Here is a 26,904-nt window from a genome sequence, read left to right as displayed (position 1 = left end):
ATTCAATGTTTCATTCAATATATTCAAAGGTTCATTCCATATATTCAAAGTTTCATTCAATATATTCAAGGTTCATTCCATATATTCAAAGTTTCATTCAATATATTCAAGGTTCATTCCATATATTCAAAGTTTCATTCAATATATTCAAAGTTTCACTTCATATATTCAAAGTTTCATTCAATATATTCAAGGTTCATTCCATATATTCAAGGATGCATTCCATATATTCAAAGATTAATTTCCTTAATGGCATGCCATAATATACATACATACATACATATATCCATCCATCCATCCATCCATCCATCCATTATCTTCCGCTGGTCCGGGGATCGGGTCGCGGGGGCAGCAGCTTGAGCAAAGAGACCCAGACGTCCCTGTCCCCGGCCACTTCCTCCAGCTCTTCTGGGGGGACCCCGAGGCGTTCCCAGGCCAGCCGAGAGACATAGTCTCTCCAACGTGTCCTGGGTCTTCCCCGGGGTCTCCTCCCAGTGGGACGGGCCCGGAACACCTCACCGGGGAGGCGTCCAGGAGGCATTCTCACCAGATGCCCAAGCCACCTCATCTGACTCCTCTCGATGCGGAGGAGCAGCGGTTCTACTCCGAGCCCCTCCCGGATGACCGAGCTTCTCACCCTATCTCTAAGGGAGAGCCCAGACACCCTGCGGAGGAAACTCATTTCGGCCGCTTGTATTCGCGATCTCGTTCTTTCGGTCACTACCCACAGCTCGTGACCATAGGTGAGGGTAGGAACATAGATTGACCGGTAAATCGAGAGCTTCGCCTTCTGGCTCAGCTCCTTCTTCACCACGACGGGCCGGTGCAGAGCCCGCATCACTGCAGACGCCGCACCAATCCGTCTGTCAATCTCCTGTTCCATTCGTCCCTCACTCGTGAACAAGACCCCGAGATACTTGAACTCCTCCACTTGGGGAAGGATCTCATTCCCGACCCGGAGAGAGCATTCCACCCTTTTCCGGCCGAAGACCATGGTCTCAGATTTGGAGGTGCTGATGGTCATCCCAGCCGCTTCACACTCGGCTGCGAACCGCTCCAGTGAGAGCTGAAGGTCACGGCCTGACGACGCCAACAGAACCAAATCGTCCGCAAAAAGCAGAGACCGATTCTGAGGTCGCCAAACCGGACCCCCTCGACGCCCTGGCTGCGCCTAGAAATTCTGTCCATAAAAATTATGAACAGAATCGGTGACAAAGGGCAGCCCTGACGGAGTCCAACCCTCACAGGAAACATGTCCGACTTACTGCTGGCAATGCGGACCAGACTCTGACACCGGTCATACAGGGACCGAACAGCCCATATCAAGGAGTCCGGCACTCCATACTCCCGGAGCACCCCCCACAAGAGTCCCCGAGGGACACGGTCGAACGCCTTCTCCAAGTCCACAAAACACATGTAGACAGGTTGGGCGAACTCCCATGCTCCCTCCAGGATCCTGCGGAGGGTGAAGAGCTGGTCCACTGTTCCACGGCCAGGACGAAAACCACACTGCACCTCCTGAATCCGAGATTCGACTATCCGGCGGATCCTCCTCTCCAGTACCCCCGAAAAGACCTTACCAGGGAGGCTGAGGAGTGTGATCCCCCTATAGTTGGAACACACCCTCCGGTCCCCCTTTTTAAAGAGGGGGACCACCACCCCGATCTGCCAGTCCAGAGGCACTGCCCCCGATGTCCACGCGATGCTGCAGAGGCGTGTCAACCAAGACAGCCCCACAACATCCAGAGCCTTGAGGAACTCAGGACGGACCTCATCCACCCCCGGGGCCTTGCCACCGAGGAGTTTTTTGACCACCTCGGCAACCTCAGCCCCAGAAATGGGAGGTCCCACGTCCGAGCTCCCCAACTCTGCTTCCTCATCGGAAGGCGTGTCGGTAGGATTGAGGAGGCCCTCGAAGTACTCCCCCCACCGACTCACGACGTCCCTAGTTGAAGTCAGCAGAGCCCCGCCCTCACCATACACGGTGTTGACGGTGCACCGCTTCCCCCCCCTGAGCCGCCGGATGGTGGACCAGAATCTCCTCGAGGCCGTCCGGAAATCGTTCTCCATGGCCTCCCCGAACTCCTCCCAAGCCCGAGTTTTTGCCTCAGCAACCACCGAGGCTGCGTTCCGCTTGGCCTGTCGGTACCCATCAGCTGCTTCCAGAGTCCCACTGGCCAAAAAGGCCCGATAGGACTCCTTCTTCAGCTTGACGGCCTCCCTCACCACTGGGGTCCACCAGCGGGTTCGGGGATTGCCGCCACGACAGGCACCGACCACATACATATATGACAAGTGAAACACCATCTACTGGTGAAAGGCAGTAACGTGGCTGAACAGATCAGGGCATGTTAAGCCACACTAATGAGCAGCAGACCAGCAAGTGAGCAGACTGTGTGAAGCTGCATGGACTTTCTGTGTTTCTCATACTTTGTTTGCGTTCTTGAGGAAATGCCCTCATGGATAATTTGATCATTTATTCCAGTTTGCATTACATGGAAGTATTTTGTGTGGTTACTACGATATGTAAGGCTCCAATGCTGTTAGGCATGCTTTGCCTCTGCTAACGTTAAGTTGTTCCTCTGCCAATTATATTGGATTGCATTTCTGTTGTTGTGTTATGCTTAAGTAATAGTTTGTACATAAGTAAGGGATATTACTGGTAAACTTTAAATCATATGGCAGTTTATTTATGAATGTTTATTCTGATTTAACTGTTAAATAATATTCTGAGCATATTTTCTGATACATTTTATTGCTATACTATATATTTTCAGACCACGCACACACACACAGATCTCTCTGTCAAAGTACCTTGACTCTCTAATCGGAATCATAGTCCATAATCAGTCCATAGTCCTCAACCAGCAATCCTTCTTTCTGAGTCTCGCCCCTCAAACATGTATATATATATACACTACCACATGAGATTTGACAATATAATTTAGTTTTTTTGTATTTAAAGAAGGCTTCTACAAACATTTGTGGAAGAATGGGTCGCTCTGAGGAGCTCAGTGAATTACCGTGATGGGATGCCTGTTCTGAAGGTTGCATGACAGAGCAGGGGCACTGCCGCACTCAATCAGGCCGTGCCTTTCAGTATATGATGTTCATATGTTCATGCTAATTACGTTATTTTTTGGATTGTGTGCTATGGTTAAATATATTGTGAGCCGTTTATTGATGGCTATGATCGTTTGGTTTATTCCAGAACCACACACACACCATACCTGTAAGTGCACTGTTTAGACTAGATTAAAGCACCGTAAAAGGGATTGACGTTTCCTGCCTCTTCGTTTTAAGTCTTGGGGGAACTTATAGACTATGTCCTGACAGACGCGCACTACGCGATTACAATACAGAGAAGCCAGTCGAGAATCGTGAATCGTTAAGCCTCCAAAACATATGGTCCTTCGAGCCGGATAAAGTAATTACGATGTCAAAATGGCTCATGTTCTCCCAAGGGAAGATGTACGCTCACGCCGACGAGCGCGACAACAAAGATGCATGGAAGATTAGGAAGGTACACCCTCGCATAGGCTGTAAGCTAAGCACCCCTGCTGCAATAGGGGAGTCTGAATGAAGGTATAGAGAGGGATTTGCCGAGATGACACCCCTCACCCAGCGCCAATTACAGCATCACACTGCTGAGCTCGTAGAGACATCTCCCAGTCACCTCGGAGCCACAGCACCTGTGTATGTGAGTACGCCACAGCCAGGGCCCACCTGCAATCATGGATGTGCTGCAGAAAATACAAGAGGATAACAGGAGGCTGCAGCTGATGGTGATGGGCATGAGACGTCAGATGGACAAGAGTGGTGCAGCCCCTTACAGCCTACACTGCTGCACCATCCGCAAGAGAGTCACCCCCCTACCAGAGGAGAGGGCACCAGGTCCCCACTGTCCCAACCCCCATGCTCCATCCACCACCGGGAACACGTCATCCACAGCCAGGAGACCAGTACAGTTGGTCTATGCCACTACCACCCTTGCAGGCCGCACCGCCACCTCCAGGAAGGGAGCTTCACCGCCCGCCCGCAGTACAGGACAGGGCTATAGCAGACAATGATTGGCCGCTGCCTCCCCCACCAGTAGCCTTCTCCGATCATGATTATGACCCCCACGGGTGCAGCCTACACCCTTAGGGCAGCCTGCTGATATTGTGGAGAATCTCAGAGAATGTCTGCAGCAGTTGGAAGCACGACTGTCAGCCCCATCCATGCTGGCAGAACCACGATATGATACTGTGCTGCCGTCAGCTGCACCCCCACCCACCTTCAACGGATAACCTCATCAGTCAGTGGGTCTAAATAATGAGATTAATTCGATTATAGCTATAGTTGGATTATGCTCCTTATTTGAGCAAAGGCAATTATCCAAGTGTATATGGCGGTGAATAAATGGAATCATTGGGACATACCTCAGTACGATAGGTGGCGCTGTACCCATTTCAACTAGAGTGGAAACCGCTTATAGTGATCACGTTGGTCCAGAGCCAATTTGAACACTATAAGCAGTTGATTACTAAAACCGAATTTGTATTATTTTATTTTTTTTGCTATTTTATTTTTTACTCCCTTGATTCCTTTCTGGACGTCTGCTTCTGCCTCGCTAGCTAACATAACGAGTTGACACTGGGCAGCAAGCCGAGATGCTGCGGCGAAGCTTGGCATTCCTCAGGCTACCATGTGTAGTCTAATTAAGCAACGAGAGACAGTCATGAATGCTAACGACGAAGAAAGAAAACGACGGCGCCCGGGCAAAGCACCTGAGGAATGCCAAGCTTCGCCACAGCATCTCGTTGGCTCGTTTTTGGTAATTTGTCATATGCCTCGAGGAGACTACGTTTATCATTCAGAGAAAATTACTTCCTTTTTCCAGCCATGATTGCTTGCTGCCCGGTGTCAACTCGTTACGTTAGCTAGCGAGGCAGAAGCATAGGGCAGAAGCAGACGTCCAGAAAGGAATCAAGGGAGTAAAAAATAAAATAGCTACACGTAGTTTTAAAATTATTTTTACACATGTTTACATTCATAAAATGGCCAAAAATTAACATTATAAGCGGATTTCTTGATTACTATAAACGAATTATTTAAACAGCATTTGTATAGAAATGATTCTGTCCCAAGCCTTTTGATCTATATAAGCGGTTGATTACTATATCCGTGACCACTATAAGCGGTTTCCACTGTATTGCTAATGGAGCCACTTCCGGTTTGACCTCTTCACCACCAACAACAACAACAAACTAAGGCATTCGAGAAAGATGGCGAACAAAGAGCAAGATGAAGCTATGTCCCTCTACATTTCGTTTGTGATGAGCATGGTTATTGCACAAACGCGATGCACAACGGCACATTCTCCATAGCGTTTTTTGTTTCTTTCTGACGGCGGCGACAACAACAGTAATATTGTCTCCTTTACTTCCAGTTCACGACCCCGGGAAAAAATCTCAAGCATGCGCAGAACACAAAGTCCAATTCACCACGTGCTTCTCCATCTACAAGCACGTTTAGTGTGACTATCAACCGAGTTATTTCGGGGTCTTAATCCGACTGCGAGTAATCCTATCCGGTCCAATTTTTTGTCAAACTAAGGTGCATACATGAACTTAATAACTCAGTCTTATTGTAATTTAGCCATTAATCCAATTCCTTACAGTGCCATTGCCACTGCCGAACAGCAACGACAGGACATATAGGGGCCCAGCGCCATCTATCCCTAAATTCACAAAGGGTGACCCCTGAGAGTTTTCTAGACTGAAGCTTGCACTCGATAACATTCTTCCTATTGATGCGACGGAGACGTTCCAAGTGGTCTGTGACCACCTCAACTTTGAAGAGGCTCTCCTGATAGCCGATTCCTACAGCAACTTCTTATTCCCGTACTCTGACACTATGGTTTCCTTGACCAAACACTATGGTCAGCCCCATCAGCAGTCTCTACAGTGGATCGTAGAGCTCATGGAGGAGCCCGCTATCCGAGCTGGCGATACCGTAGCACTCAGGTGGTTTGCTCTGAGAGTCCGAGCTCTAGTCGGGACACTGGAGCAGCTGGGTGAAGATGGGCACATCTTAAAGTGTGGGTCTCACGTGGCCAGATTACTGAAGAAACTGCCCCAGGATCTCCACGTCACCTTCACTCTTGGAAGGTGGGAATCCTGTCTTTGATGGATTTCGCGGAGTGGCTTGACTATGAGCTGGAAATCCAGGAGGACGGAGAAGCAGCGCGAAGAAGGAGCACGACAAGGATGAGAGAGCCACCAGGAAGACCATGAATGTGCTGCATGGTACCGCCCATGACACCAACCCCAAAGCAGGTCAAGTTGAAGTCTCCGATCACCAAGAGACCATGGACAAGCCCAAAGCCTACTGCAGCAACACGCAACACTTCCTGTATCAGTGTTTTAACTTCAAGCTACTAACAATGGAACAGAAGATGATCTGGGTGAAGCCCAATAATCGCTGCTGGCGTTGTGGCCGGCATCATCAGCCCGCCCAGTGTAGGTTGAGAGTCCTATGCAAGATGTGCAAGGGGAAGCACCTCAAGGTCTGGCAGAAATGATCACGCTACAGGGAATGGGACTGGTGCAGAGTTGAAGTCAGCCACAGATGTTTTGCACCTGGATCGACACGCTGGCTACAATCAGGTCCTTTTAAAAAGTCATAAGGTGCCATTGCGTATGTCTCCACACCCTGGAGACATATACGCCGTATTAGATGATGGCTCAGAGAGGACGATCCTCCACCAGGAGGTTGTTCAGGGGCTGCATCTTTAGGGAACTGCAGAGACCTTCACCATAAGAACAGTGCGGCAGGATGTGACAACACTACATGGCTCTGACTGTCCACATCTGGTGACTCCTATTGAACCTTTCTGTCTCAGCTTGCCTGGGAGGCCAGCTGCAGTGAAGACCAGACTTGGCTGGACACTGCAAGGGCCAGTCAAGTCTGTCCAACAATACAACCGCCTAGCAGTGTCTGTTCATGTCCACCACCTCCCCTGCTGCTGAATTCTTTAATCAGGTAGAGAAGCTCTGGCAACTGGACACCCTACCATACAGAAATGAGAAACTGGTGACCGGCCTCTGCTGCGCTTTCTCTGGCATGACCTACATACAGACTCCCAACCTAGTGTGTGAGTGGCAGGTCCTGCCCTTCGGGACTACTTGTTCCCATGCTGTGCCATATATGCACTACAGAGGCATGTACATGACAAAACCCACCATGGGGATGCAGAGCGTCAGTCCTTTGAGAGCCACTTCTATGTGGACAACTGGCTACAGAGCTTCCCAACTCCAGATGTGGCCAACGATGTCGTAGACAAGTTGAGGGGGATGCTAATGGAGGGAGGCTTTGAACTGCGACAGTGGGCCAGCAGCATGCCAGATGTCATCGGCCACCTGCCCAAGGAGATCAGGTCAGAGAGTAGTGAACAGTTGCTAAACCACACAGACATGGACCCACAAGAACCTGCCTTGGGGCTGCGTTATTTATACCACTCGGATACGCTGCAGTATATGTCACGACCGCTGGTGCGCTCTCCTGCCACCATGCGGAACATCTACAAGGTATTGGCCAGCCAATATGACCCCATAGAGTTCCTCACGCCATATACTACTGTCACGCCCAGAGACTCTTGTTTTTAGTTTTCATGTTTAGGTTATGCTTTTGTTTTCAGTCCATCTTTAGTTTTTGTCATGCCTTAGTTTCCCTGCACTCTGTTTATTAGTTCACTCACTTCACCTGTGTTTTTTCCCTCAGCTGCACTCACTCCCCAATCACTCTCACTCCCTATTTAGTTTCCTGCCTCCCCTTTCAGTTTGGCCGGATCTTTGTTGATGTTGATGTTGCTGTTGTTGAAAGTCAAGTTGGTTCCTTGTTTGTTTCTGACCCTTCATGCCATGCTACAACTCCTTGACCAAGTTAAGTATTTATTATTCCATGCCATGTCAAGTGATTTTGTTTTGGTTTTGTCACAGTTTAGTTTTTGAATCCGGCTTTGCCGCGCCTTTGGTTTGTACTTTGTTTCTTTGTTTAATAAATCACCCTTTTTTTTGTAAGTCCGCATCCGTGTCCTCCCCTCCTACACCACACCTTGACAGAAAGATCCGGCCAGAAATGGACGCGGCGGACTACACAGCCTTCTGGGAGCTGGCTGGGGACTTCTGGTGCCTCGCGGGATCGAGCTGCACCTCCTGGGAGAAACTGAACTCTGCCAATGAGCTAATTGACTTTTTTTTACAAAAGCAGGTCCTCCGGCACATGTCAGGAGTGGCGCATATCTGGGCAGAGGTGAGGTGTGTACAGCGCGCTGCTATGCTGGATATCTTTGGCATGGAGCCACAGAAGGTAGCTGCGCTGTACACACCCTCCCTCACCACTCCAGCATCCCAGTCCCCGGCCCCAGCCGTTCCAGAGCTGGCCCCGGCCCCAGCCGTTCCAGAGCTGGCCCCGGCCCCAGCCGTTCCAGAGGCCACAGGGCCTGACCACGAGGCTTTAGGGCCTGACCACGAGGCTTTAGGGCCTGACCAAGAGGCTTTAGGGCCTGACCAAGAGGCTTTAGGGCCTGACCAAGAGGCCACAGGGCCTGACCAAGAGGCCACAGGGCCTGACCAAGAGGCCACAGGGCCTGACCACGACCAAGAGGCCACAGGGCCTGACCACGAGGCGGCAGCCCCCCACAAAGCCTCAGAGCCCATGGACTCACTAGTTCGAGCCCCTCCCTCCCACCCCCAGACTTTGGGGATGTCTGGGATCCATCCCTTGAAGGGGGGGCTCCCCCCCCGTCGGAGGTCCGTCCGACCTTGGGACGGTCCCCGGCTCCTCCTCCCGTCGGATCACCGCCTGCTGCCACGTCATCGGGGGTCCGGGCGTCCGCCGGATCACCGCCTGCTGCCATGTCATCGGGGGTCCGGGCGTCCGCCGGATCACCGCCTGCTGCCACGTCATCGGGGGTCCGGCCGCCCGCCAGACCACCGCCTCCTGCTGCCACGCCACGGGATGTCTGGCCGCCCGCCAGACCACCGCCTCCTGCTGCCACGCCACGGGATGTCTGGCCGCCCGCCAGACCACCGCCTGTGCCTGCTACGCCGTCTGCGGTCTGGGCGTCCGCCAGACCACCGCCGTCTCCTGCCGCCACGCCGACGGAAGTCTGGGCGTCCGCCAGACCGCCGCCGTCTCCTGCCGCCACGCCGACGGAAGTCTGGGCGTCCGCCAGACCGCCGCCGTCTCCTGCCGCCACGCCGACGGAAGTCTGGGCGTCTGCCAGACCGCCGCCGTCTCCTGCCGCCACGCCGACGGAAGTCTGGGCGTCCGCCAGACCGCCGCCGTCTCCTGCCGCCACGCCGACGGAAGTCTGGGCGTCCGCCAGACCGCCGCCGTCTCCTGCCGCCACGCCGACGGAAGTCTGGGCGTCCGCCAGACCGCCGCCGTCTCCTGCCGCCACGCCGACGGAAGTCTGGGCGTCCTCCAGACCACCGCCGTCTCCTGCTATGCCGTCTGCGGTCTGGGCGTCTGCCAGACCACCGCCGTCTCCTGCTATGCCGTCTGCGGTCTGGGCGTCCGCCAGACCACTGCCTGTTCCTGCTACGCCGTCTGCGGTCTGGGCGTCCGCCAAACCACTGCCTGTTCCTGCTACGCCGTCTGCGGTCTGGGCGTCCGCCAGACCACTGCCTGTTCCTACTACGCCGTCCGCGGTCTGGGCGTCCGCCAGACCACTGCCTGTTCCTGCTACGCCGTCTGCGGTCTGGGCGTCCGCCAGACCACTGCCTGTTCCTACTACGCCGTCCGCGGTCTGGGCGTCCGCCAGACCACTGCCTGTTCCTGCTACGCCGTCTGCGGTCTGGGCGTCCGCCAGACCACTGCCTCCTGCTGCCCGAAGCGGGTACCACGCCCGTTTCTGGTTCCCCGACCGGCTTCGAGCCCCTCCCTCCCACCCTTGGACTTTTATGGGATGTCTGGGATCCACCCCTTGAGGGGGGGGCTCTGTCACGCCCAGAGACTCTTGTTTTTAGTTTTCATGTTTAGGTTATGCTTTTGTTTTCAGTCCATCTTTAGTTTTTGTCATGCCTTAGTTTCCCTGCACTCTGTTTATTAGTTCACTCACTTCACCTGTGTTTTTTCCCTCAGCTGCACTCACTCCCCAATCACTCTCACTCCCTATTTAGTTTCCTGCCTCCCCTTTCAGTTTGGCCGGATCTTTGTTGATGTTGATGTTGCTGTTGTTGAAAGTCAAGTTGGTTCCTTGTTTGTTTCTGACCCTTCATGCCATGCTACAACTCCTTGACCAAGTTAAGTATTTATTATTCCATGCCATGTCAAGTGATTTTGTTTTGGTTTTGTCACAGTTTAGTTTTTGAATCCGGCTTTGCCGCGCCTTTGGTTTGTACTTTGTTTCTTTGTTTAATAAATCACCCTTTTTTTTGTAAGTCCGCATCCGTGTCCTCCCCTCCTACACCACACCTTGACAACTACGAGGGCCAAAGTGCTTGTTCAGCAATTATGGGACAAGAAGCGGGAGTGGCATGACCCTCTACGGGTGAGGAATGGGAAAACGAGCTACAACACCTGGAGAACATCAGACTGCCTCGCTGCTATGTTACTCCAGCTAAGGACCATGCAGCCAATGAGCGGGATGTCCACATCTTTTGTGATACTTCTTAACGCGCTTATGGCAGAGTGGGATATCTACGTACAGAAGATGCAGAAGGGCATGTGGAGGTGGCATTCCTGACAGCCTGGTCCAGAGTGGCCCCCAAGCGTCAGCTGTGTGCTGCACTCACAGGCGCTCAGCTTTGCGAACGTGCTAACCCGAGAGCTCACATTGGACATTTCCAGAGTAGTTATGTGGACTGACTCCACAACTGCCTGGATCCAATCTGACTCTTGCTGCTTTAGGGTGTTTGCAGAAAACCGTATCACATCCGATATCAGAGAACCCAGCTGACGACCTAACCCATGGATAATGCAGAATCTCTCAGGTGAGAATTGTTGGATCCATGGACCACCGTTACTGCGGCTGCCACCGGACCAGTGGCCAGTGCACTAAGTCACAATGAGTAAAGGCATTGCTGAAGAGCTGCGAAGGCCTACAACCTGCCTGGTTAGCACGGTCACTGGCACCAACTATTCCTTGCCTGATGCTCAGCAGTTTAGCACCTTCAGTGAACTGGTGATGGCGACTGCAGGGTACCATCATGGGGTGGCTGCTGATGGTAAAGTGTGATCCAACCTGTAGTCCTTGACCCGGGGCATGCTGTGACCAAGCTGCTCATCTGACATGTCGACTATGATCTGAAAGATCCTGGTACAGAGCAACTCTTTGCGGAGCTGAGGAGGAAATTCTGGATCCTCTTTGCCGGGAAGCCATAAGAAGAGAAATGCGCTCATGTCCTGAGTGTCAGAGATGGAGAGCCCAACCCGTCAATGCCCAGATGGCAGACTTGCCCCTGCATGGCTCAGGCTACATCAACCAGCCTTCTACTCTACGGGGATTGATTGTTTTGGTCCGATGCAGGTCAAAGTCGGTCGACAGAATGAGAAACGCTGGGTTTGCTCTTCAAATGCCTCACAACAAGACCAGTCCATATTGAAGTGCTGTCCAGCATCAACACGAACTCCTTCCTGAATGTCTTAAGGAGGTTCATATCCTGTCGCGGAGAGTTGCTCTCGGACCAGGACACCAATTTCAGAGGTGGAGATAGGGAATTACAAGAAGTTTTTCAAACCTTCCATCCTTCTCTCCAAGCCCAGCTGGCAAATTACCAGATAAAGTTTCGCTTCAAACCACTAAGCGCTCCCCACTTCGGAGGCTCCTGGGAGCGGGAAATCAGGTCTCCTGATTGCTCCGACTGCTACCCTGGGCTCACAAAGTGTCAGTGGTGAAGTGCTGACCACCGTCCTGATTGAGATTGAGGGTATCCTCAAGCAGACCCAGAGCCCAGTGTTAATGTGGGAGAGCAGAGATCTGATGAACTCAGATCATCAGGTGTTGAGTGAACGCTGGCGTGTTTTGTTGCCGCTACTCACCCGCAACTCTTTTTTAAAATCGTGTTTCTACGGCACTCCAGCCACATATTGACCGTATTTTTAACTCAAACTGGTATTTTAACCCTCTCTTTTGTTTGATGATCTTCATTTGTGCTGTCATCGCTCCGTGCTTCTGCTTTAGCTGGAGAACGCTGCCTATCTCCTCAGCACACAGCCCGGCTACTCGCCGTTGCCTCTGCGCTCTTTAATGTGGGTCATCAATGTCTTTGTGTGGTCTTTGCTGGTCTGGACTGTCCTATCGCTCTTCCATCTACCCGTGGGAGGACTCCTCCAGTATTCGGTCGCTGAGCTTCTCAGGCTCCGCTCACTATGGTCTGGATCGCCACCGGCATCACTGCACCTCGACACGGACATCGCCCGTCTGCCTCGCCGGAGGTACATCCACCGTGGATCTCGGCGGGGCTTCCACTTTGGCGGCTCCAAGGGGATTACCTCCTTTTGGTCCTCCACTCGCCAGGCACCGAGAAACACCAACCGGACTGTTAAGCACAGCGTGTTAGCCAGCCTGGCTAGGTCGGCAAACGCTCCTCTCAGCCATGACAACACCGGCGTTAACTTTGGTCTCCTGAACATTCATTCCCTCACGGGAAAAGGACGTCTCATCCAGGATATCCTTACGGACCGTAAGTTTGACTTCCTCTGTTTAAATGAAACTTGGCAAGTTCCTGGTGACTTTTCCCTGCTCAATGACTCTATTCCTCCGGGGTTTGTTTACTCTTGTAAACCTCGTGGATGGGGTCACGGAGGCAGTCTTGCGATTCTTTACCGCGAGAAGTGGAAGGTCCTCCCGGTGTCTGTGCCACCTCTCTCCTCACTGGAATGCCTTGCCTGTCAAATTTCTGGACCCACCCCCATTATCGTTGCCACAGTCTACTGTCCCCCTAAGCCTCACAAAGACTTTTTAAATGAATTCTCTGCCCTCCTCACTCACCTCTCCACTCTCTCACCTTATTTAATTCTGCTGGGGGATTTCAACATATATATGGATAATACTGCTCTTCCCCTCACCATAGACTTTTCTTCATCACTTGATAGTTTTGGCCTCAAACAAACCTGACACCAGTCTCCCTCCCTCCTCCCTCACCCATTGCCTCTCTGAGATTAAATCCTGGTTCACCTCAAACTTCCTTAAACTCAACAGTGATAAAACGGAACTCCTCCTTGTTGGCACCAAATCCACCCTATCCAAAGTTGACAGTTTCTCCCTCACCATAGACAGCTCCACAGTATCCCCCTCCCCTCAGGTTAAGAGTCTGGGTGTCATCCTCGACAGCACACTTTCTTTCCACTCCCACGTCAATAACTTTACCCGGTCTGCATTTTTTCATCTACGTAACATTAATGGTCTCCGCCCCTCTCTCACTCCTCACACCACTGCTATCCTGGTCCACATCCTCGTCACCTCCCGCATATATTATTGCAACTCACTCCTTTTCGGTGTCCCTCACAAATCCCTTCATAAGCTTCAACTGGTCCAAAACTGCAGCCCGCATCATCACCAGTACCCCCTCCTTTCACCATATCACCCCCATCCTCCAGCAGCTTCACTGGCTCCCAGTCAAATTCAGAATTACTTTCAAAACCCTACTGTACACATTCAAGGCCATCCACAACCTCACCCCCCCATATCTGTCTGATCTCCTCTCCATTGTCATCCCATCTCGCTCCCTCGGGTCATCCTCCACCTCTCTGTGCCCTCTGCCCGTCTCAGCACCATGGGGAGCAGAGCGACTGAAAGCTCTGCTCCCCAACTCTGGAACTCACTCCCACCAGACATCCGCAACATTGGCTCTTTATCCCTCTTCAAATCAAAACTCAAAACCCATCTGTTTCAAGCTACATTCTCCCTCTAGCCTCTTTTTAACATGTGTTATTTTATTTATTGTATTTTTAATGTGTTGTAAAGTGTCCTTGAGTGTTGAGAAAGGCGCTTTTTTAAAAATTAAATTTATTATTATTATTATTATTATCATTATTATTATTCGCTACCTCAGGCAGTATATCATGACTCAGAGCTGCTCAGCCGTCGCCAATTGAGGCTCTGTCAAGTGCGGTCTGATCGCTTCTGGGTGTGGTTCCTGTGCCATTACCTGCCCACTCTACAAACCCGGTCCATGTGGCAGTCAGATACATCCCCTATTCAGCTGGATACTATCGTGATGATTGTCGATCCTCAACTGCCCAGAGCATTGTGGCCTGTTGGGAGAATCAACAAGGTGTCCCCTGGGGCTGATGGTTCTGATTGGCACTGCAGAGGTTAAAGTCTGGGACTGCACCCATGTCCGACCTGTGAGCCGTCTTATTAGACTCCCTGCTGTACCAGAAGAGAATGAACAGTGATGGACTGAATACTGTAAATGTGCTGAAGCAAATTTGGGAGTGGCTTGCATAACAGAGCAGGTGATTTAAGCGGGTCCAGCCACCAGGGGGTGCTGCCACGCTCAATCACGCAGAGTGCCACGGATCGTGTGAGAGAAGAAGAGACAGACGACGCTGAGCTGTTTATTGATGGCCATTATTGTTTGGTTTATTCCAGAACCACACACACACACCATGCACTGTTTAGACTGGATTGAAGCACCGTAAAAGGGATTGACCGCTTCCTGGCTCTTCATTTTAAGTCTTGGTGGAACTTATAGACTGTCCTGACAGACGCCCACTTCACGATTACATTACAGAGAAGCCAGTCTACAATCGTGAATTGTTAAGCCTCCACAACAATGCCATCTGTGCAACAAGTCCAGTCGTGAAACTTCCTCGCTACTAAATATTCCACAGTTAACTATCAGTGGTATTATAACAAAGTGGAAGCAGATGCTGAGGTACATAGTGCGCAGAGGTCGCCAACTTTCTGCAAAGTCAATCGCTACAGACCTCCAACCTTCATGTGTCCTTCAGATTAGCTCAAGAACAGTGCGTATAGAGCTTCATGGAATGGGTTTCCATGGCCGAGCAGCTGCATCCAAGCCACACATCACCAAGTGCAATGCAAAGTGTCGGATGCAGTGGTGTAAAGCACGCCGCCACTGGACTCTAGAGTAGTGGAGTGACGAATCATGAATCAAACTTTGTGGAAACAGTTTGGAGATGTCCCCTTCCTGTTCCAGCATGACTGCGCACCAGTGCACAAAGCAAGGTCTATAAAGACAAGGATGAGCAGTTTGGTGTGGAAGAACTTGACTGGCCTGCACAGAGTCCTGACCTCAACCCGATAGAACACCTTTGGGCTGAATTAGAGCGGAGACTGTGAGCCAGGCCTTCTATCCAACATCAGTGTCTAACCTCACAAATGTGCTTCTGGAAGAATGGTCAAAAATTCCCATAAACACTCCTAAAGTTTGTGGAAAGCTTGGCCAGAAGAGTTGAAGCTGTTATAGCTGCAAAGGGTGGGCCGACGTCATATTAAACCCTATGGATTAAGAATGGGAGGTCACTGAAGTTCATATGCATGTAAAGGCAGATGAGCCAATACTTTTGCTAATATAGTGTATATCCCAACAGCATCCCTCAGGTCTATTGTGATTGGTTTAGTCACATCCACCCATTTTTCAACTGCAGTACAAAGCAGATTTTGCTCTAACAATCATAGTAATTGGAATAATAGTAATCACCTAACAGTGACAAGTGGAGCATCAAGCGGCAAATAGACCACCAAAAGAAGGAATATTGTACATTATCAAGTGAAAAGAAGCTAATGTTGGACTCGGTATGCTGTATGCCATCTATCCATCCATTTTCTGCTTAATCCAACTCAGGGTTGCAGGGGGCTACAGCCTCTCCCACCTGTCATTGGGTGAGAGGCAGATTACACCCTGGATAGGTCACCAGTTCATCGCAGGACCACATAGAGACAAACAAGACAAGCAATCACCAACGCTCACACTCACTCCAAGGGTCGATTTAGAGTCACCAATTAACTTAACTTAACATGCATATTGTTGGGTGGTGGGAGGAAGCCGAAGTACCTGTAGAGAACTATGAAAACAATATGCAAATTCAACAGATAGGCCCCAGCTTGGATTAGAACCAGGAACCATCTTGCTGTGAGGCGACGGTGCGAACCACCACACCATCCACTAATTCCAAAAATGACTGGAACGTGAAGATAAAAACAGAATGCAGTGAACTACAAACAAAGGAAACATTTTAGCCTACTCATAAATGAAAAATGATAGCAAATCTTGAATTTAATAGCGGAAACAAGTCTCAGAAAATTGGACAGGACCATGCTTTCCACTGTGTAGCATCCCCTCTCCTTTTAACAACAGTCTGTAAATGTCTGGGTACTGAGGAGACCAGTTGCAGCACTTTTGGGAGTAGAATGTTGTCACATTCTTCATTTCATGATGGACCAAATATTTTGAGGTGTTGAAAGAACTGAAGTGAAATGGAAGCAGAACAGTCCAGCATGCGGACTCTTCTACAACAAAGCCATACCATTGTATAATAGACACGGTATGTGGTTTAGCATTGTCATGTTGAAATATGCAAGGTCTTTCTTGAAAAAGACATAACATGGATAGGAGCACATGTTGCTCCAAAACCTGCATTAAGCTTTCAGCACTGATGGTCAAGATGTGCAAATTGCCAGTTTCTTATGCACTAATGCACCCCCAACCATTACAAATGCAGGATTTTGAACTGAGTGCTGATGACGAGCAGTATTGTCCCTCTCCCCTTTACTTAAGATCACGTGGCAACCATGACTTTCAAAATCATTTTAATTTTAATTTTAAACAGTTTTCCACTTTCCCTCCATTTAAAAAAAGAAATTGGTCCAAAAGATTCTGTTCATGGCTTCTTCTTGATGTGATACAACTTTAACCTTTGTGGATGGCACGGTGGGCTTATTTCTGAAAGTGTTCCTGACGCCATGCATGGATTTCTATGAGGGAACCATATCGTTTTTAAGGCAGTCCTGCCTGAGGCTCTGAAGATTACACGCTTTTAGTATAGATTTTCGGATGGGTCCTTTGCAAACAGAGATGTCTCCAGATTTTAAGAATATTTTCATGATACTATGTATTGTAGATGATGAAATAGTTTTTCAAAGTCACAATTTTATGTTGAGGAACATAATTCTGAAATGAAACTACAATGTGTTAATACAGTATTTTAGCAGACTGCTGAACCTCTGTCTATCTTTACTTCTGAGCGACTCTGCCTCAAGGTGTTCTTTTTATATCAACTCATGTTATTGACCTGCTGTCATTTTAGCCAATTAGTTGCAACATGTTCCTCCAGTTACTTCTTCTTATCACCACGCAACTTTTCCATGCTTTCTAACTTCTTTGAAAAATGTTGCCAAACTCAAGATGAGCTAGTATTTTTCATGAAATAGTAAAATACCAAAGTTTAAACAGTTGAAATTAGTTGATAAGATTTGCATTTTATGCGGTGTCCCAACTTGTTTATTCTTCTTTGAACTGGGGCAAATGGCAACTACAAAAATATTCCCAAAAAAAAAAAAAAAAACACCATAGGGAATGAATGATGTGTTCAGTTTGTTGCTCCCTAAAAAATGAAAGTTAAAAAAAAAGTAGCTTTAAATTTGATCTTTATCATTTTATGGAATGATCTGGTTTATTATCAGCTTGTGCAGGGTTAACAGGCTACATATTAAGGGAAACAGTACTTCTTTCAAGCTTTACGTGCAGAGTTTAACAGCATAACCTGGACTTCATTAGAAACACCTATTAGAGGTAAACTTATTGGTTGTCTGATTGTAAAGCTGAGTGATAAATGTTTGACTTCCCTGACCCTGCAGCTTTAACTCTGCACCAAATAGCAGAGCTCTTAAGAAACGTGCTTAATGGTTCTTCTGTGGGATAAATGAAGCACTTCCAGTGGAGAACAATGTGTTTGAAGTGTAACAGTCCTGGATTACTGCCCTCACACGCTTTGGTTCAGGTTGCCAAAAAAAAAAAAAAAAAGTGACTGCGGGTCGACAAAGTTCTGAGATCAGTGGGTCACAATGAGCATGATGCATTTTTCCATAGGCCATGGATGACACATTAATGACCAGCTCAACAATCTTGAACGGAAACTGAAAGGAATTATCATCTGAACCACCACAGCCACCTGACTCCAGCAGTCACACCACATGTTCTAACAGAGTAGAATGCTAAATCTGCAACAGAGCATGCATAGCAGAGAAAGTCCACAGACATACTGTACTACACAGGCACGTATCAGTGGTGACAACCCTGTACAGCTCTGCCTTTTTTTGAGGATGTGGTGGTGTAAAGAGTCAATATCACCGTAGTGATGTTAAAGTTGGCACTCAGGCGACATACTTCAATGTTTAACTGGTCTTTGATATTCAAATCAAATCCTTTCCTTAGTTTGTACATGGTTTTGTTCTTTTGCATGCCTTTCTAATCACTTCTTGTTTGGTAAATTTGTCACGTAGCCGTTACTGTTATTGGTTGACACACTTGCAACTCTGCCTTGGAGCTACCTCTAAGTCAGTGTGCTTCGCTTAACATTAACAGTAACACTTCATTTGGAAGGGGAAAAAAACAAGAGAGCATCAGTCATTTGAACCGGTTTCGTCACTCTGTGAGAAGATACAAAAATCTATTATTGCGCAAAATATTTCTAATTGCAGGAAGCTGATGTAAGTGATGGATGTTCAGTTACAGGTTACGGGGACACCTTTTACTGTTAGTGTTAATTTCCTAATTTGAACATTTGAACGTTTAGTTACCTTTTGGGTTTAGTTTAAAGCTACACTCATCAATAATTTGAGACCATGAAAATAACTGGATGTTATGCAACGGTCAGTAGTGACATACCCTCTGAGAATTATTGCTAAACTCTACAATTTCCTTCGGCTTCACAGTATATGTTTGACTTTTTTTAAGGAGACTGTCTTTCTCACAAAAAGATCCCATGGGTTGTTTGTTCATGCAGCCAGAAAGCAGCATTCTGGAAGAATATGGGGCCTTTTAGTGGTTGAGAGAGCAACTGCATGTCAAGTGTAAAGATGGCAGTCATTTGGGGGATGGTGGTTTTGAACAAATAATGTATTTAAATCCTAATCAATGTGTTTTTAACCCTAACAGACAAGTTTCTTATTTCTAATTCATCTGTGAATTATATCTATCCTGCTGCTCGTATCGGCAGTACTTAACAGGACGCCATTATAAGTACCATTTGATAGAATAAACAAACAAGTTAAATTACAACAGTTTGGTTGTTTCAGTTGGAGGACTTGTTGGTTTTAAAGGCACACAAATTTGTGATCGTAGTTCACGGTCAATGTTCTCATTACTCTCAATGTAAGATAAAGCCAGCGGCTGTTTTTACCACAAACACTCCACCTGACGAGCACCAGACAGCAGGAAAAGCTGCTGTGCCGAAGAACCAGGCGTTTCCCTTAGGGAAAGGTGGAGACCAAACCTGAAACAAAAATTAAAAAAAAGCTGCTCTCCACATCTGCTGGATGTAATATTTAACCCCTTAACGCCTAAATTTATATAACTGTATATAAAAAAATGTTTTGTGTGTGTTTTAGCCTTTAAGTAGATGGTAAATAATGCTGAGATTATTAATTGCACAAAAAATAAATAGAAATTATGGTATGTTGCAAATTCAGGCATCCTGGTCAATTTGGAGTCAATTTGGTATGTTTGGTATGTAATTTGGTATGTTGCTTATTTGCAACACCAGGCATATTGGTCAATAATAAGATAACAACAACACAATAATATAACAGTGAAAAAACAATGTTTTTTTATTCACCCTTTTTTTTTTTAAACATATTTATTTATATAAAGGTTCCTAGGTCCGTAGTGAATATGGACTAACCGGCATTGGGGGAATAAAGATGCTATCTCAGCTGGTTGATTGAGTCAAACGGTTTGTAGCATAAATGCGACAATAGGCGTTAAGGCGTCTCTTTTGTGTTTCCATCTTGAAAATAATTGCTTCGTGCAGCTTCTTCATAATCTGACTGCTCTTTATTTTAGCAAGATCACCATGTTAGTAGATCACAACCATCAAATCCACAAATTCTTTGTTGGAATAAGCAATGGGAATAAAAGAGAAACTCGTGCTTTCGAGAGGTAGCAAACTTGCAAAGCAAGGAGAAGATGAGGATTACAGTATGGAAGAGTAATAAACCTGTCAGGATTTTCCACGTCAGCTTTAGCTTCCACAATGTACAACTACCTTAAGACAAGATTAACTGTTTAGCTGATGTGCAGTTGGTGCTAATTACCCACACAGGAACCCTGAGAGCAACAGACTTACAAGCATCTTGTGACCTGTTCAGGTAAATTAAACGAGACACCACCATCCGCCACACAGAGTCCACGTTCCCATGAACACTCAGATAAAGACAGCGTCCTGATAAGACACATCTGTGTCCTCACCGTCTCGCTCCCCTTCGCTTTGTTTCTTGCTCAGGCTGTTTCCCTGTGTCCATGACCCTAATAACCCAGATTCCTACCTGATTAAGTTGGTTTTAAAAGGAAGCCACACAGAGAGCAGTTGGGTGAGCCTCACCTTAAATGGGAATACATTTTAGCTGTGTTGGAACAATGATCAGAGAGTAGGATTTCACTTTCCGGTGTGTGTGAGGACGGCAGCACTTGAAAGGCTGGAAAGAGGAGCAGAGAGGGAGAATAGCTATGAAAAGGGATAGATAGAAAACACGCTCATCACAGAGCAGCTGTTTCCCTGCCAAAACATGGTGTGAAAGTCATATGTCGAGTAAGAACCGACTCTGCAAAGCTCCAAACACACACCTAAATCCGCTCTCCCATAAATCCCTGACCCTCGCAACCTTGCCTTGCTCCCTTTTCATGTGGTTATTCCTTCAAATTAAGCTCACGCTGAAGCAGAGAGCCGTCCTCCAAAAAGTGGCCATCAGTAAGAAACGAGCACACACACTCATTATTCTAAGTGTGTTTTGTGTCTGGCTGAGCCAGCGCTCTCCAAAGTGTTTCCGTGTCGCCCGCTCGTACCCCAGACAGACTGGGTTTAATGACCTGGCCTGATGGTTCAAAGCAGCCCTCCAAAGCTATGATTAATGAATCTGACCCACTAATTTCAGGAGAATACAGCTTATTGTATCAAAAAGCGCTCTCACAAACACAAGCACTACACTCAGCCAGTTAACATTCTTCTGCATTTTGAGGAAAAGTTGTTCTAAAGAGGGAGATCTCATGATAAGGACAGGAGTTATTTACATGTTTCATCAGCGGCTCCAAAAGTATTAAGTGCTGCTTTGTTCTTAACAATTTAAGCAGTTTAAACTTGAAGAAAAGTGCTCGACATCAACAAAACAATTCAAGATCACAGAAAGAGAACGATTTCTCCCATGTACTTACACGAGACTGACCACCAGCACAAAAGCAAGGACCCAGAAAACAGAAGTAGCATGGGAAGCATTTGTCTGAAGGAATACATCTAACAAATTGAAATTCCTTTTTGTCAGATCATGCCTCCTTCAATTTGCCCTGAAGGAATCAGTGTGGTTTGCTACATACTTTAAGCACTTCCAGATTGAAGTTGCCCTGTGGCACTTCAGGTTGCATAATCAATCTCTCTCCCTGCCCTCTCTCCATTAGTGCGGGGACAAAACAACCAGAGTAACATTACACACCAACGCTGAGACACAACTGAAGACAAGGCTCCCTGCACAGAGCACACATCCATCTTTAACTGACAGATCTCCATTATTCGTAAAAAAAAAAAAGAAAGAAGGTCCCCTCCTTTCATGGTCCAATGTGGTACTACATTAGAGTTGCTTTGGAATTAACATGATGCTTGATAGTTTTGTGCCTTTTGAGCAATCAGTTCATTTCACCTTTTGCATTTGAGTTCTTTCTACCTCTTTATTTGTGTCAGGGCTCAGCTCTTTCTGCATCATTCTCTGGCACATGCCATAATGCATACCATAATTCACATATAAAGAAAGTTGGGGCCTTATCTTGTTTTCAATGTCAGCGACATAAAGACGCTTTTCTTTAAGGAGCAGAATTAGTAGCACAGAAAACACCTTAAAGATGTTTAAATGTTGAGATTATATTACAACGTTATAATGACATTCTTCTTCTTTCAACTTGTGCCAGTGTAAGCCAAGCATTTAATGCTAGCAGACTTTTTGTAAAGAAAAAAAGAAGACAAGAGCTACTCAATTACAAATGCTAAGTGTGGATAAACAAAATAACTCGGAAACAAAACTGAAATTTAAAGACATTTAATGATGTCATTCCACCTGCAGCACAATTTGATTTAATCCACATGGTCAGTATCGCACACATTTGACAATACTGCAGCTTCTTCTTTCTTACTGTCCATCTGGGAAAGCCCAGAATTACAACAATCACTGGGATGAGCACAAAAACACAGTTTTTTTCATCCATTGGTCACTTGTGAGGTTTTGAGCATCTTTTCATCTTTTCTTTTACAAATAACAGGATATATTAAATCAAAGCATTTGCGTAAAACAAACTTTCATAAAACAGTCACTAAAAGACTGTCATCTTCAGTTAAGTAGAAGAGACAGATTTCATACTGTCTTGTTAAATCTGGTAAAAAGAAGTTTCCAGTTAAAAAAAAACAGAGATATGGAGTTTTCCAATTAATATCTGAAAAACGTCAGCTCTCACAGAGTATTTCTCTTACATACACCAAACTCTCCCCTTTTATCCCTATACATATGTGAACATATGTTTGCCTATTGAACTGTTTACAGTCTGATTATCTTTGAAAATGGTTTTCTCAAAGACATAATGATGAAAATAAATATCCAGTCCATTTTGAAAAATTCTGTCTCTGTCAACAGAATGTAAAAATTCAAACCTGGTTTAACACAAATATATTCATTTCTGTTGGGAAATATATGCATAATAGTGCATAGTTAGATAGAAGAATACTGCATTTAGAAAATTAGAAACACATTTTCAGAAAATGAACAGAAACTTGAACAATATTTGGCATAATTTCAGTTATGATTGGTTATACCAGGAGTGTAACCATTATACCTTGTTTACCTGTAACGTCTTATTTTAATGGAACACAAGGTTTAATGAAGAAAATGAAAATCTGTTTGTTTTGCATACACACTGCTGCTTTTTTTTCTTTCTTTTTTTTTAAAGTAGCAGTAGATGTAGGGAGTAGTAAATGAAGTACATAAAAGTATCAGCTTCCACAGATGGATGCACTGAAAGATAAACACAGATGTTTTACAGCCACAATGATGCAAAGTCAATTTATGAGGATGCCTTAATGGAAATTAATGGTAATAATAATAATTTATCCAGTGAAAAGACCAGCACCACGGAACGGCATCTGAGCAAGAAAGAGTTAAACCCATAACACTAACTAACAGCACGCTCACTCTTGTAAAGCCGCATGCCAGTTAAAACAAACCAGACCACACATCAGCAGGGCGGTGGTGAAGAGAAAACGCCGGTCTGCTGTACCTGACCCTCGGCAAGGCTGCTGACCCCGTGACCTTTGACTGGAGGAAGTGAAAGCTGTGGCAGCGTGACGGGCCCGTGTGAGATGCCTAAAGCGGGGGCCGTTCTCTTGTGTTTAGCTTGAGAACAAACTGGGAGTTTTTGAAAACAAACCAAGTCAAGAAAAAAAAAAGACTTTCACAGCATGTCTTCGTGCATTTTACAGATATTCAGCGAGGTACGCTCGTGGAGAAGTGTGACATGTCTCGGGTGATGCCAAAGCTCTTGAACACACAGCTTTGAGATTCAGAGAGGAGATGACAAAACTAAATAATAAAGAAAAAAAGAGCAGGAGGCTGATCATCAGGGAACTGCCTAATCTGTGTGTGACATTGTATGTACACGACAAGGCGAGCCAGCAGGTCACTGAGTCAGTGAATAAGTATGAAAGTTCATCAACAAATGTGTGACTCAGTGAGACATCATCCCATTTCTTTTTCATCTGTGAGCAGACAAATCGTGTTAGTTCTGCACAGAAAGTACCAAGGCTGTGGGTGAGATAATGACTAAATCCTCAAACAGCATCCCTGCCACCAACTTCACAAAGCTACAGTCTTAAATAAGTGATCTGGTCCCAAGCCCTTTTACAGAGAGGAAACATATGCAGCTGTATGTATGGGATGAGTGTATGACCGCCACTTGGATTGTTTTAAACTAACAATGAAAGAGAATCCACAGGAAGACTTCCTGTCCTCTTATGGCAAAAACACACACTTTGATTATTTTTCTTCCTCCACTCTCGCACACTGTAAAAACTTCAGATCATATACATATATACATATATAGATTTCTATATATGGATATAGTCATACAACTTGACTTCATGAACTAATCAAGCAAACACTTAATTTAATTTATCCGAATTGAGTTCTGCAGAATCCAGGTCACAGTGACCTGAAGTCAGTGTAGCCCTGTTGGCAGGTGCGTGCAGAGAGCTTTTCAGTTCGGCCAAAAAGCCACTGAAGGGAAAGGGAATCAAACATCAAACAATCGTGTCAGTGTTGTCACAGCAAACAAGTCGACGGGAGCCCAGCTCTGCTTTCATGGCAACATTACGCACCAAAGTATCTGCCTCTGATACTGTAAGACCATGGTGTTGGCGTGTATGACTTTAGAGACATCTATTAGAGTCGGAATGCTGCCTTACCTGTCGTTCCGTGGGGATTCTGATCCAAGTGCGCCCTGGAGCGGGCATGAGAGCCGCCTCTTCCACGTTGGATGCCGCTCATAATTGTTTCTATCCATACGCTGCGATGCGTCATGTTTCGCAACGTGTTGTCACGGCTCGCAAACGTTCTGAGCAAACTGTCTCTTCAGAGGCTGAAGCAAACATGAAGAATCCATCTACAAGCGGCGCAGCTTCAATGCGGGAGGCGCCTCCTCCTGCTCCTTTGTGCGCGGCCAAAATGCCTTTTTCTGTGGCAGCACAGTTTCAGCACCCTGAGCAGGAAAAGGGAAAGTGGATGGTAAACACGGGCTAATATTCCGCGAGCTTCATCACAGTTAATGCCCTCAGTAGAGGGTTAATCCTTCAGTGAGACAACAGCAACTGATGAAGCAGTATTTCAATCAAACATTTTTATTTGACTTATGTTAAGAAGCTTTTTGAGTGAGATGGCTCAAGACTTTTTCTGCTTCTGTCATTCCTGAATTCTCCAACAATACTTAATTAAAAACAAACAAAGAATCCCAAACATGATTCAAACTTTTATTAAAAAAAGAAATAAATTGGTTATCTTAATGTTTTATTTATTTTAATCCTTAGTTTTTCTTTCTTTCTTTCTTTCTTTCTTTCTTTCTTTCTTTCTTTCTTTCTTTCTTTCTTTCTTTTTAAGGCGAAATTACGAGCCTGAGTGACTCGTTGAATATGATATTTTGCAGGCGGTGGAGTTATCCAGGACGAGGAAAATAAACTTCAGCCTTCAGGAGTTTGTTCGCGGTCACATAAACAATCCAACAGAGAGAAAAAAGGCAGAGAGAGGAACGGAGAGGCAGGAGGACAGACAGCCAGAAGTTTACTTTTTTTTTTTTTTTTTTTTTTTTTACCCTGAATCTACTCGCGTCTCTCTGGTGACTCACGTCTATCCATCGTTTGATGAAATGAAGCCAGTTTTTCAGGCGCGACTCCCCTCTTCGTACCTCCAGCAACCTGTTCAGTCTTGTCTCCTAAGAGCTCGTACGGTTAATAAGTAAATAACAACACGAGGAAATTCCTTACAACACGCTTTGCGTCTCTTTTAAGAAAAGTCAAGGGCGACTGTATCAAAACGTCCGAAGAGAGACTGCGCGTTCACAGGATTGTCTCGTTATCTTCTCCTTTTTACGTGCCAGCTGGGTTGGAGTAGATCTGAGTTTGAATTCATACAGAGAAATACGATGCACCGGTGGTCATAATATCTCACTCTAAGAACAAAATGTCCATGCGTCACGCCTTTATGCAGCTAATGTCCGCATCTCCACGGACGCGCGTCCCCTCTTTGTACACCGGCTATTTAAAAACAAATCTTATCATTTAGGCACTGGTATCCAGTTCGAATAGGCAGCGGCGCTGCTCTGTCTTCTGCAGGCAGTGTACCACACAGCGACTGAATATCTCCTTGAATGCCTCGAAGGACTGGAGGCTATGCGTAAAAACAGCGCGCCGCTCCTCCTGTCAGGGACTTTATGAAACCGGAGCGCGGTGCTGGCCTCACAAAGCGCTGTGAATTGTCTTCCCCATCCACATGTCTCGGATGTCTTTTTGTTCCTGCTGGTTGGAGCAGGGAAGGAGGGGTGACTGTCACACACGGTATTCATGGAGTGTTTCTGTAAAAGTGTTCCAGTGGAAGAATCCAGCAACAGACATCTGTCCTTCGGTGTTTACACTCCCGAACTGATAAATGTCGAGTGTTTCACTGTGTTCCACTTGAAGGCGTAGACAGTCAGCGTGGATAGACACATGCATGGCAGCACTGATATGCCTATGCAGGACCCTAACCCCTCTTATAGAAATCAGACTGCCAGATTTAAAAAAAAAAAAGGATTGTTAGATTTTTTTTCCTTTTCTATCAAATGTTGCTTTCTTGTTGTTGTTTTTTTCCCCCCACAGACCATTTGGGCTCCTGGGCCTGGAGCCCAAATGGTCTGCAGTCCTTCCATGCATGCATGCATGACTGAGTGCGCCCATCCCTGGCCTCTGGCCTCTGCGACAGACTGTCACCTGCTGTCAGCCCTAAAGGACGGGTGGAAGGAGACACAAACCCTGACCACTGCACCACAAGCGAGACATCTTTACTGCTCCATCTCCCTGTTATAGGTTGGTCTCATTCTTGTCTGCCACTCCACTCCACTCTACTCCACCCACCCATGGACACCCGGTAGGGCCTTCAAGCCGAGGCAC

General features: G+C 46.8%; 1 protein-coding gene across 1 annotated transcript in view; it reads right to left on the bottom strand.

Annotated features, from left to right (window-relative positions):
* The window catches only part of LOC142398439 (uncharacterized), a 39,840-nt gene extending 13,614 nt beyond the window's left edge, over positions 1-26,226 (bottom strand). Inside the window, exons 1-2 of the mRNA XM_075482421.1 lie at positions 25,605-26,226; positions 24,673-24,965 (exon numbers count right to left, since the gene is read on the bottom strand). Coding sequence (XP_075338536.1) covers positions 24,673-24,787 — 115 coding nt within the window. The 5' untranslated portion in view covers positions 24,788-24,965; positions 25,605-26,226. The remainder of the gene's footprint in view (positions 1-24,672; positions 24,966-25,604) is intronic.
* Positions 26,227-26,904: the final 678 nt, after the last annotated feature.

Source organism: Odontesthes bonariensis, chromosome 14 (genome assembly GCF_027942865.1).
Source record: "Odontesthes bonariensis isolate fOdoBon6 chromosome 14, fOdoBon6.hap1, whole genome shotgun sequence".
NCBI classification, from domain to species: Eukaryota; Metazoa; Chordata; class Actinopteri; order Atheriniformes; family Atherinopsidae; genus Odontesthes; species Odontesthes bonariensis.
The sequence above is the reverse complement of the archived record's forward strand: the minus strand, read 5'-3'. Positions and strand labels throughout refer to the sequence as shown.